Below are 13,055 nucleotides of genomic sequence, written 5' to 3' on the forward strand. Positions count from 1 at the left end.
AGTGATGCATATCACATTCTCTTAAGAGTGCTAGCTTCAGGCAGTTCCTTTATCCTGAAAGAGGAAAAGCAATTTTAAGAGCTAATTCTCAAGTAAACCTTAACATGTTCTTTAGCAGTTTTGCCTTAAGTCTCTGGTTCTATTTGAATAGATCCTTACCAAATCTTTTTGTTACTCCTGTGTACATCACCTCTAATCTTGTTTTCAAATTTACAGCTTAGGCTGGCAGAAACAATTCCATTTATCTGCAGCCTTCATCCTTATTTGAGAGCAATAAATAGCTAAATTGTCTTTTTTCAGGTTTTGACTTAGTTTCCTTCCCTTGCCTCCTTCCTTGTCCTTCATTCAGCCCACTGGGGAATTTAACATTCTTAGGCTCTGCTTAAAGCCCATTGAAATCATTTAATCTTCCAAGGTATGTTATTTTATTGGTGAAAAAAACAAAACTAAAAACATTTCAGCCATTTGCCTGAAATGGTATAGGGTTTCCTGCCTGAGCAGGGGGTTGGACTAGATGACCTACAAGGTCCCTTCCAAATTATTATTATTATTATTATTATTATTATTATTATTATTATTATTATTATTATTATTATTATTATTATTACAAAAGAATTTAAAATCATACCAAATTTTAAAATATTTATTCTACTTGTATTTATTTATTTTTTTGAAAAAGCTTCTGAATTCACTTTTTGTCTGGGTATTATCCAAATATTAGTTATTTGAGAAAGTAACAAATTATAGGACACCCAAAGAAAGGTCAATATCCTGCATCCCATCATACAGATTTGCCTTAATAATTCAGTTGTCTAAATTTAATTTTTCAACAGCAAAGTAGCTGGCTGAACTCAACAGTAGCTGTTCTTTTTCAAGATTTAAGTCATAGTTCAGTGACAACAGAAAAGGCCACCATGTCATTTTCAAATATATTCCATTCCCTCCCACCTTCTTCCATTATCGTATTCCCCCCCCAACAGAATTATATAGTACAGGTAGGCCTGGTGACTTACAATCACAATTGAGCCCAATTTTGCAACATTATAATCCCTCATCACAGATTATGCTGGGTAGAATCACTGAGAATTATTATGCCTGGAGGGTCACAATTTTCCTCTGTGTGACAAAAGCTCAGACAAGTTGACATGGGAGATTTCTTTCAGGTAATAATCGCAGTGCAGATCAATATTAGTGGTGTTCAAAGATTAATTCAACAAATATACATTCTACCTTTAAATATTTTCATCAGACAATCTGAAATCCATTAAATTATTGCCAAACAAAGGGGAATGACATTTTTCCTTGTTAAATGTTGCCATGGTCTTCTGTTAAAAACAGAATGACATTTCTAGGGTCACTGCGGAGTTGAGTTTCCAATCTTATCTTGTTCAGGAGGAGTGATAAAAGTGAAGGATGAGGAAGGGTCATATCATTACTGTGCCAGTCAGCTTTGGGGCCTGTAGAATTGTTTTCTGATGGACTTTTCTTGACATCAAACATTGGAGGCTATTCAGTATTTCTAATGGCAAATTCCTTCCAGGTCAGAGAAAGAAAACAGCAGTTTAACAGATCTGTAGCCATATTGCCTACTCCTTCTTTCAGGCAGAAGCACGGGGAGACACATGACAAGAGGGTGAGAAATATTTCTTAGTTGATTTACAGTGGCCTGAACCATTAGATCTTTCACTTAAGACAAACTTCTGATCTTAAGCAAATGGCATGAGGTGTGACATGTTCATATTTCTAACGTTGCCCCTCTCTGCTTCTGACATAGAACAGAGGTCTGCATTAGAAATATATCCTTTTCAGAAATGGCATTTAAAGAAAGATTACAATTTCTGAAAACGAATAGGTATTCTGACTCTCAGCCTCTTCAATTTTATGATGAAGGGCAAATGAATGCTTGAACGTTGAAGAGAGTTTAGTTCTTATACTTCTTAAGATAAAAGGTAGCAAAATAACAGAAGCTGTCTACAGGCATTAAGAAGCAGGGAGACATGAACCTAGCCAAACTTCCCTCAACAATCCTTAGATTATACTCTGCTTAAACTTTCGCAATCTGGGTACAGTAATTGCCTCTCAGTGAGATATGTTGATCATCATCCTTCTTTCAGATGTTCATTCAGTGGTGGAGAAGGATGATCAACGTATTCAATGAGAGGCAATTATAAGCAAAATGTAATCTAAGAATTGTGCACTAATCATATACATGTTTATTCATGAACTTATTTTTCTAATTTATATAAATTATACGTGCCAAACCTATGAATGCCTTAGATATTTGACCCACACTTTAAAAGGATTCATTCTCAAAATAATGTAGAATATATTAATTCTTTTCTTAAAGCCCCTTTAACAAATTTCATAGTATTATATTCTATAAAAGATGTCAGCAGACATGGTGGAAGACAGAATGCATTTGGAATTATTTCAAGAAATGTACTATTAAGATTTTGTTATTACTGTATTACATCCCTACATTATAAGGAAAGCATATTGCGAAATAGAATGCAGTATAACATGAGCTAGAAGGGATGGTCTTCTATTCCAGCATCCTGTTCAAGCAGGAGAACCTATACCATTAATAATATTAATAATATTAATAATAATAATAATAATAATAATAATAATAATAATAATAATAATAAAGTTGGAAGGGACCTTAGAGGTCACCTAGTCCAACCCCCTGCTCAGGCAGAAAACCCTATACCATTTTAGACAAATGGCTGGCCAGTCTGTTCTTAAAAACTTCCAGTGTTGGAGCATTCACCACTTCTGGAGGCAGGTTGTTCCACTGGTTAATTGTTCTAACTTTCAGACAAGTGACTGTCCAGTCTCTTCTGAAAAGCCTCCAGTGATGAAGCACCCACAAATTCTGAAGGCAAACTGTTCCACTGGTTAATTGTTCTCACTGTTAGGAAGTTCCTCCTTAGTTCTAGGTTGCTTTTCTCCCTGATTAGTTTCCATCCATTGTTTCTTGGTTTGCCTTCTTGTGCTTTGAAAAATGCTATTAAGGTAATATATAGTTAGCTCAAAGTTCACTTGGGTTCAGAGGGCTTTCTTACAAGTAGAATTACATAAACTACCTTTTTTATAAAACTTCTAACAAATATAAAAAATACTTGCCTTTTGGCCTTCAAAGACATGTGAAATTCACAATCCATGACTCGAGAACATACAAAAAATAGTCCTTTATTAGTCATGTATACTGTATATGTAGCCAATGGTCATAAATGTATATTGCAAGAATTCTCACTTAAAAACATATTGGTAATTTTAATATTCTTGGTTTTTGTGTTTTTTAAAGTAAGTGTCAAGGTTCCCGTTGAAGATCCCAATGAAGTAAACACACCAGAGGCATATATGGGTGTGTAATTCACAAGTAAAGTAATATTATGATCTTGTAATTGAGGAACTGTCAAATACTGTACATCATAACAACAAATTACCATCATCTGGCTTATGTGATGCTCCTCACAAGCTTTCAGTAACACCAGAGTGGTCCAGAAATCACTAGACTATAGTCCATTTCATTAGTTCATGATTTGGCTGATTAACTGGCAGATGCATGTAGCTAGGAAAATGCGGGCATTCAAATGGTCATTATTTCCAAAATGTTAATACAATAGGCTACTTTATGCAGTCCATTACCATCTGATCCCACTTGTGATTGTTATTCCACTTACTGCATATTTAGTTGCCAATTGAGCATAAAATTCTTCTGGAAAATGAGGGAACCCAGGGGAATATATGTCATATTCATTAACCTTCAAACTGTTGCAAGATTTCATTGTTTTGTTGAAAAAGGCTTACATGATTAGCTCTCTAAAATGAAATTGTGCCAATTATCTTATCCAATTCTCACAAATTCAAAATAAAGTGATTCAATCTTATTTTTATTTCAGAGAAAAGACAACTGAGGCTAGAATGGTTTATTAAATAAACTAAAATAGATTTAAACTTATCTTATCAGAGCAACCAAAACCTTTAAATCCTTAAAGATCCTTAAAGAACTGAACAAATATTTACCTGTATTGTTTTACTAAATCACAGAAACAAATGTAAAATATCTGAACTAATGAGTTCTGTATCTTTCCCTAAGTATCCTATTTGCATTCATACAGGAAAAAAACCTATTACATGGTAAAGTATAGCAAAAAATAACTGCCTCCACCCCCAAACTGGCTGTAGCTTTTTACCTTTAAGGCATTTAAAATATTAGCTATGTTGGAATGCATATTTTTGTAGCTTGCAGAGGCTTTTTTCCCCTTAACAATGCCTTTTATTCCTTTTGTTTTTGCTTTTTGTAGTTGTATTACAATCTGAATTGTGTTGATATGCAGAATATTTGGTTATTTTCTTTGAATACAGGAGATTTGGAAGAATGTAACTGTACACTCTGGGTGAATCAATTCCATGTTTTCTGTCTCTAAATCATTGCTATACTCTAAATGTTGGACTCTAAGCTGCCTGGAGTCATTCGATTGTGAGGTGATGTGGTATATTAAATTTATTTTTTAAAAAAAATGTGGGCTGCTTATGGGATCTAATCAGAATAGAATCTTTCAAATGAAGACTATTTAAGGAATTTGTGGGAAGTGCTATGCCATGTATATAGGTAGCCCTCAATTTACGACCAATTGAGCCCAAAATTTCTGTTGCTAAGCAAGACATTTCTTAAGCAAATTTTGTCCCATTTTATGATCTTTCTTGCCACTGTCGTTAAGTAAATCACTGCAGTTTTTAAGTTAGTAACACAGTTGTCAAGTGAATCTGGCTTCTCCATGGACTTTGTCAGAAACTCACAAAAAGGGATCACGTGACCCTGGGTCACTGCAACCGTCATAAATGAGCCAGTTGCTAAACCTCCTAGTTCAGATCATGAGACCGTAGGGATGCTGCGACAGTCATAAGTGTGAAAAATGGTCATAGGTCCCTTTTTTCAGTGCCATTGTAACATTGAACGGTCAATAAATGAATTGTTGTAAGTCAAGGACTACCTGTAGATGCATCAAGTGTAATTCATCAGACAGGACTCCACTATGGGAAAGGTGTTCCTATTGAAAAGATGCCCAAATTCTCATTCCCAATTTTCCCCAAGTTAAACTGAGGATACATGAATTTTAAAGCTACTAAAATACAGAAGTTGAACAAAGTCTGTATCTGTTTCTTAAACGGCAGCTTGCTTTTTCAATCACAAGTGGAATAAAGTCTTTGAACATTTCCATGCCTGTAGCTATACACAGCACAAACACACTCTGCTGTTTTTCTACCACATGGGTTAAATTTTGACCCTACACTTTCCCTAGGAGTTCAAGATAGTTTATATGGGAAACCTACAAGGTAGTTCTTGAGTGGTTGGCTCAAAGGCATCCATGTGAGCTTCCATAGCTGAGGGACAACTTGAACTTCAGTCTCTCCAATGCTAACCCCTCATTCTCTGCATATCTTAAGTCTTCTTTAGCTGTTTCTCCCTTATTCTGGCATGGTCCAAGGGAAATCTCAAGATGTCAGAAGGCTCAGTGATTTGAAATAGAAACAAAAGAGGCAGACAGTAAATTTCGTGTCCATTTTTCTACTATAGAGCAGGATCAGTTCAATTTCTGCTGTGTTTTCCTTAAGCGCAGAAAAGGTATGGGTGCATAATTGTATTTTATGCAACTTTTTTTAAAAAATACAAGCCACAAGCACTTTCGAAACACTTCATACTTATTTTTTTTTTTAAAAAAAGGATGGCTAAATAATCAAGTTTTGAGCCATCCTTTTCTTTGGTGAAAAGCATGTGGTCTTTTTCATTCATGACCAAAGGAAGGCCATATTTTATTATCATATCTGGAATAAATTTCTGGAATAACTTTCTGAACCTCTATGACAACCAGTTGCAAAGAGTCTTTTACAAGGACATAGAAAAGGACAATTTCCTCTCCGTTGCATGGTAAGCTTCACTTTACCTGTTGAATATTCCACAATTTAAAAGTGCAGAATCCCCTTGTCCTCCTTCATACTTGACCATCATCTCCCTCTCTTTAAAACTCAATGCAAGCAAGAAAGAAATATTATTGGCACAGCTAGTGGCCCATTCTTCTTTCCAACTGTAAAATAGGGCAATTTATCAACACCAACCTACGGTACTAGTTGAAGACCAATGCTAGAAGACTCCTTGTGAAGGAGAAGCTTTACCTCCTGCTGTGTATGTGAAAGATTGCTCCTCCCCCAACAAGATGTGTTTATGGAGGGGAGGGTTAGGAGCTAACCCACTTTAGAATGGATTATACCTCTCTGGAAATCTAACCACAGAAGAGCTTCTAGAAGGAATACGTGCCCCTGGAAGAAATGAGAAATAGCTGGAAAAGGTTCTTCTTTTATTAGTCCACCTAATCACGTGAAACAGCTGCTCCTGTTTTGGGTGAGGAATCTGGACCACACTTATTTGGAAACAGCATTAGAACTGAAGTGGCCTTGAAAGAGAAAAACATCTTAAGAAAATGTATTGGAGGCAAAATACCAGGTAACTTTACATTTTTATCCCTATAATCAAGTTGTATTCAGTCATGCATCTTCTATTCTTTATATACAAAAAGGTAAAATTGTAATCCATGTAGAAGCAAGAGATATAACATATTGAACATTTTGGCTCTAGTGAGAGTAAAATATAATTTCCAGAACTATTGTCTTTTTATAATACAGTGATTAGCTTTGGTAATAGGGGTGTAAATGTGATTTTGAAGCAATTATCTCAGTAACAAAGAAAAGAATAAGACTATTTAGCTGGGATCTTATAACTACGGTACTTATACTGTAATGTTTCATGCTGTAGTGGCTTATCTATACCCTAAGATTGTGTTGCTCTTAGAAAGAAGTCTCACACAATTCAATTTAACTTCACTTTACTTTGCCTAAGCATGTTTAGCATTAAATTGCTCACTTCTTTGTCTGTGATTTAAGTTTGCCCTCCTAAATCCAGTAGTAAAACGCAGTGAATTCTATAGTAGTATTTTGGGGTGGTGGTCTAGAATGCTCTTTTCTCACACCAATTTTTTTCATACTGGACTAATGTCTGTGCATACTTTGCCTCTCCAGGTTTATTTTAACAATAACTCTGGTTTTGCAGAATATTAATTTTGGAGAAGGTAAGGAATTTTCCCATAATTTGGTTGCAATTTTGCCTTCTGTAAAATAGTGCACTCTCTTATGTTCTTCTTTCTTTGCATCCCACCAGGCCTTAGAAAAGAAGACACCCATGACCCTGAAGCAAATGTGGATGTCACTATTCAAAAGCACAGTGCAAAAGAGCGAGGAGACACCACATTAAAAGTCTTCAGTGTTATGAATCAGAGCTCTGAGTATAAAAAGCAGATCAACTTGAGACCAGTTGTACCTTTCACTGGGCTAACAAAGAGTAAGTTATTTTCTTTATGCTTACATGCTTCCTCAATCTTGATATCTGAATTTATTATAGCAACAGATTTCTTCAATCTAGTGGCTGTAACACTAGTCAGCTGACATAGTATTAACAGGAACTTAGCAAAGAGAGGCCTGTGTTCAAATCCTTGCTCTGCCATGAAATTTATTAGCCAATCCTATCCACAGTCATTTTGTACAACTTTTAACTCTAGGCATGGTACAGCCATAAGGTCTTTAGAACAAGCATCCAGTTTTACTTTTGCCCACCTCCAAGGAATGTGGTAAAGATAAAATATGTTTTACAATAAAAATGCAATAAATACACATGCACAAATGTCCACTGGAAAATTTGTTTCCCCAAAATAACTTCTTATTTGTCCTGGACATAGGCAAGGCAGATTGAGATATTTTTTTTAAAAAAAATAATAATTTATGTATTGCCCTGCTCCCAACAAAATAGTATTCTGCATTGTCTTTCATTAGTAGAATTTCTGCAGAGTTCAGTTGCAAAATCCTATGTAGCCTGTCATTGGGGGAGCTGGCAACAATGTTATGAACCCTTTGTAAATAATATTACTAAGGCTTGTGCTATAAATTGCAATCTTTATACACTAAATTATATTCTACTAAGCCAGTGATGTATTTTTTAAAATAAATACCCAGAAGCTTCTCTGTAGACAGTTAACCCTCTATATGTTTAGATACCCTAAGACTTTTAGATGTTTAGGATTATAATTATTATGTTTCTTCACTTGGAAATTCTAATGGAGGTGACAAATTATTGTACATTTCTGGCACATTTCTGTAATAAGCTGTGAGAAAAAGTAAGACCCAATTGCTTACTTCTGGGAAATGATCTCCATGTACCCAGGACTGACCTTAAAAAAATACTCATCAGTTCTACAGTTCCATTTGCAATAACTCTTTCTGCCAAGCAAATTAGGAGATAGGTAGATTTCAGGATAATGCTTTTATTATAGTTAAAACATGTACTGTATATGGATGTGTATATGACTTGAAGGCATAGTTTAGCTAAAATAAGATGATAAATCCATGTACATTTGGCAAAAGATAATGATGTTTATTTTCTTTCTTTGGGTAAATATCAATACTATTTTCAAAAGAGAGTACGATTACCTTCTGCTGGAGTGAAATCTGCAGTTTGACATGCAAGCTTCTGCAGTAGAACAAGTCATGGGCTGATGTTTGGCCATGCAGTAATCTCTAGCAGTTTGCTTTTAATCCTTATCTAAACAATCTGGGCTTAGCTGAACAAACAGTCTTAACAGGCAACTAATTTTATTGTGCCCTTAAGGCCAATAGAACCAGGCCTTTGGCAGCTAGGAAGACTTGGCAAAAGCAAGTGAAAAAGAAGGTTCAAATAAGTCTTTTTTTGTCAACTATGGGCTATTCATTTTCAGGTCGAACCCTTAACCGGCACTGTTGTAAAAATGGAGGAACTTGCATCCTGGGCAGTTTCTGTGCATGCCCCCAATACTTTGTTGGCAGACACTGTGAGCATGATGAACGGAAAAGGTAAAGAAGGTATATATTGTGGGGTGATTGTGGCTTGTCAATGAAACTTGGAAATAATGTTGCATCTTCTGATTTGTCATTGGCAGCAACTGTGGCCCATTCATGCATGGAGAATGGATATGGAAAGGTTGCCAGCTGTGTCGATGTGGTTATGGTGTTCTTCAATGTTTATCTGAACAAAGACAAAACTGTGGTAAGAAGATACATCACTGGGGGGGGGGAATATGCCTGTAGTTTGTGCAAAAAGAAAAAAAAGAAATCAAGAGTCCTATATGTGAAACATGAACACATATATAAGACATAAATTATTTTGCAGTGAAGTTTAGGTTATTTAATTGACAGCCTTTAAGATGCCGATAGTTTTGTACTTTTCATCCCAAAAGAATAAAGGAGAAGCATTACATGAATTGTTATGGGCTACTCTGAGTTGCTGAATTTGTTTCACTGAGTTAAAATCCAAATAGGAATTCTGAGAGCTTGTTGAGGTACTGCTTTGTACTATATCCACTTTATATGAAAACTTTTTCACAGCATTTGTCTATATTTATTTGTTTGTTTGTTTCGATTTATATACCGCCCTTTTCCCGAAGGACTCAGGGCGGTTTACAGGGCAAATTAAAACAGTGCAATGTACAAATTAAAATAAAATTAATAGCCCCCAAACAATTTAGGGTAGCCAGGCCTTCCAGATCAGGTTTAGGCAAGAAAGGGCCTTCTCAGATGTTGTGTAGACTCTGACTCATAGTTGGTGGTCTAGGATTGAATTTTTAGAGCCACTCTTCTCAATGGACTGAAGCCACCACCTGCTTTACGTGATACTTGAGAGAAGCAAACCAAGGTTTCTTGTCTGCATACTTTTCCTTTGATTCCTATTTTCAAAATGTAGAAAGCAGTTAAGGAAACAGATTATGGGAGAGAATTATGACATGAAACATGTAATTCAGATTAGATTATCATAATGATCCCTTCAGGCCTTGAGTACTCATTGTTTTATAAAGGTAGCTATATCTCCTACATTCAAATACCTTATTATCTTCACTATATATTGGACAATTAGGTTTGAAAAGAAACTAACTCTACTCATATCTACCTTCTATTTATATGGAAAAAGTGCATTTTTTACTCTGCATTCCCAAACCTGGGTGGAGGCAGGGGAAGAGTGCAAAAAGGCCCTTTTTTGATGGGGGGGAGTACCCTCATGTACCCCTCCCCAAGAGGGATGTACTAATACCACTTTACAATGCCTTGGTAAGGCCACACTTGGAATACTACATCCAGGTTTGGTTACCATGATGTAAAAAAGATGTTGAGAAAAGTACAGAGAAGAGCAACAAAGATGATTAGGGGCCTGGAGGCTAAAACATAAGGAACGGTTGCTGGAATTGGGTATGTCTAGTTCAGGGCTAGGCAACCTCGGCTCTTTTATGACTCATGGACTTCAAGTCCCAGTTGAAGTCCATGAGTCATAAAAGAGCTGAGGTTGCCTATCCCTGGTCTAGTTTAATGAAGAGAAGGACGAGGGAGGTCATGATAGCAGTGTTCCAATATCTCAGGGGCTGCCACAAAGAAGAGGGAGTCAAGCTATTCTCCAAAGCGCCTGAAGGCAGGACAAGGAAGCAACAGATGGAAACTAATCAAGGAGAGAAGCAATCTAGAACTAAGGAGAAACATCCTGACAGTTAGAACAATTAACCAGTGGAACAACCTGCCTCCAGAAGCAGTGAATGCTCCAACACTGGAAGTTTTTAAGAAGAGTCTGGACAGCCATTTGTCTGAAATGGTATAGGGTTATCTGCCTGAGCAGGGGGTTGGACTAGATGACCTCCAAGGTACCTTGCAACTTTATTATAATATTATTATTGTTGTTGTCAGTTTTGGTGTCTTCCTGGAAAAATCCCTGCAGCTTTCTTGGCAAGATTCCAGAAGTGGTTTGCCATTACCTGCTTCCTATGCTGAGGCAGTGACTGGCTCAAGGTCATTTAGGTGATTCCATGTCTAAAGTGAGACTGGAATCTGGTCTCCCTATTTCTAACCTAGTGCTTTAACCATTACATGAGGCTGTCATTCTGCAAAAAAAACCTCTTAAGAATAGTTTTCTCTACATGATTGATGTGACAGAGATATGTTTCTAGATTTTCATTCCAATTGTTCATTCTAAAAGCATTCACTGAGAGCGTGGCTGTTTTCTTGCACACATTTCATTACCCTAACTAGATAACATCAGTGCACTCATAAATGGGATCATTTAATTTTGTATTAGCAGTCATATGGTCAATTCAGTTATTAGGGAGAGAGAAAGAGAAAAAGAGATTGGCCCAAGGTCATCCAGTTAGCTTCATGCCTTAAAACAGGACTAGAACCAACTTTCTAACTTGATAAAAATACTATCATAATGTAAAATTTTGTAAGCCAATTTGTCTAGCACCACTTTTCTTAACCTAAATCTTACCCCTAGTAATCGTGTTAGGAATGTGTATGATTGCTGATGAGTTCCAGTCCAATATTCGATGGAATCTTGTCAACATGTTTAAGTTATAAGTGTTAATCTCATTTTGTTTTCTGTTTTCCTTACCTGGGATAGAAGGGCCAAGAAGTACAATCCATTTTATTAGCAATGCTTCTTAACTTAGTGATTTGTATTTACTTTTGATTGTGATGTGATTAATGCTGATAAGTTACCTTTAATTGATTTCAAAGGCCCCGAATGGATCCCATTTGCACCTCTCCTCTGAGAATTCATCAGCCATTGACTTCTACACTGTTTCATTTAGTATTTTACTTAAGTACTTCCAGAGGAGCTTGGAGGAAATTACTAAGTATTGTTGAAAGAATTTGTATGCAGATTTCCTTAACTAACCCTTCCCCCTCCCTTTTTTCCCCTCAGCTTTAAATAAAGAAGAGGAATTCATCTATTTATCTTCAAATTGTCCAAGATTACAGCAAACAATATGCTTTCTTATTCTCCTACTAGGCTACTTTTTCACTTGGTTCTGCACAAAACTTTTCTATCAGCTTTGAAGCTGTCACTTATTTGGACTGGAAATCCTGCAGATGGATCTGCAGAGTGCTAGAAACAAATACTCTGCATTTCTACTATTTATTTACCTGTTTAACAGGAATGCTTTAAGATATTTACTTTTCATAAATTCCAGTTACATTTCTATGGTGAAATCACCCTTAATTGCCTCGTTCCAATAGTGTTTACTATATAATATCAAGAAGAAAAGATGCAGTTGGTTTGCTATTAAGGATTTGTATAAGACCTAATTCAACCTTCCCATATCTGCTGCCTCTCATATAGTTGAATTTCAGCTCCCATATTAGAAGTTGTGGTCCAAAAGATTACAAGAGCACCACACTGAAGTAAAATCAAAATATTTAAGTGAGCTCAGTTCTTAGTGACCTGAGAAATATACTTTTTTTGTGGCAATATGAAAATAATTTCTGATTGCCCCCTTGGTATCCCCCCCCATCTCCCATTTTAGCCTTCCTACCTCCTGAGGATTTCCTAGTATTCTCCCATCCTGTTATTAACTAAAAACACCAGTGATGTTTCACATGTTAGCTCCACATTAAACCAAAGGTTAAGCTATTGTTAATCAAAACAAGTTTGAAGTTGCACATATACTACTTCTCTTTGAATCAGATTTAAGCAGTATAAAATGTTTATCTGTTGCAGTATTGACTCTTCCAGTGGAAGAAAACTTAGGTATTCTATGACATTAAAATATTTTCAAATAGTGTCTGTCTTGCTCTCTTTATGAATGTATATTCAAGCTGTAAATGCACTGACAACAATTTATTAGAGGTTCATCTTGTTCGACTTCATAATGTTTCTTACTAGAAGCCGATTCTATCAGTTACAATGCATCTCTATTACATTGTTAGGAATGTGCAAACTGGTCTGTTTCTGATTCAGGTAACTTTTATATGTGTTCATTGATACATTAGATCTGTTCTCTGCTTTAATCTGTAAAATAAAGACAGAATTTATTTAATATAATTTCAACATTTATATTAATATAAATTACACATTTCTAATTGTTTTCTCGAAGCATGAATTTTAAATTAAATGTATTTTAATGCAACTTTGGAGTCAAGAAATTGTATATTTG

General features: G+C 35.8%; 1 protein-coding gene across 1 annotated transcript; it reads left to right on the forward strand.

Annotated features, from left to right (window-relative positions):
• Nucleotides 1–7,326: 7,326 nt before the first annotated feature.
• Nucleotides 7,327–11,958, forward strand: CRIPTO (cripto, EGF-CFC family member; the record flags this gene model as incomplete). The annotated part of the gene is made up of 4 exons (XM_081316631.1): nt 7,327–7,399; nt 8,826–8,940; nt 9,027–9,133; nt 11,825–11,958. The coding sequence occupies 4 exons, from the start codon at nt 7,327–7,329 to the stop codon at nt 11,956–11,958; spliced, it is 429 nt and encodes a 142-aa protein (XP_081172757.1).
• Between the last annotated feature and the right edge of the window lie 1,097 nt (nt 11,959–13,055).

The sequence above is a fragment of the Vipera berus genome, assembly GCF_964194415.1.
Source record: "Vipera berus genome assembly, chromosome: 2".
NCBI lineage: Eukaryota > Metazoa > Chordata > Lepidosauria > Squamata > Viperidae > Vipera > Vipera berus.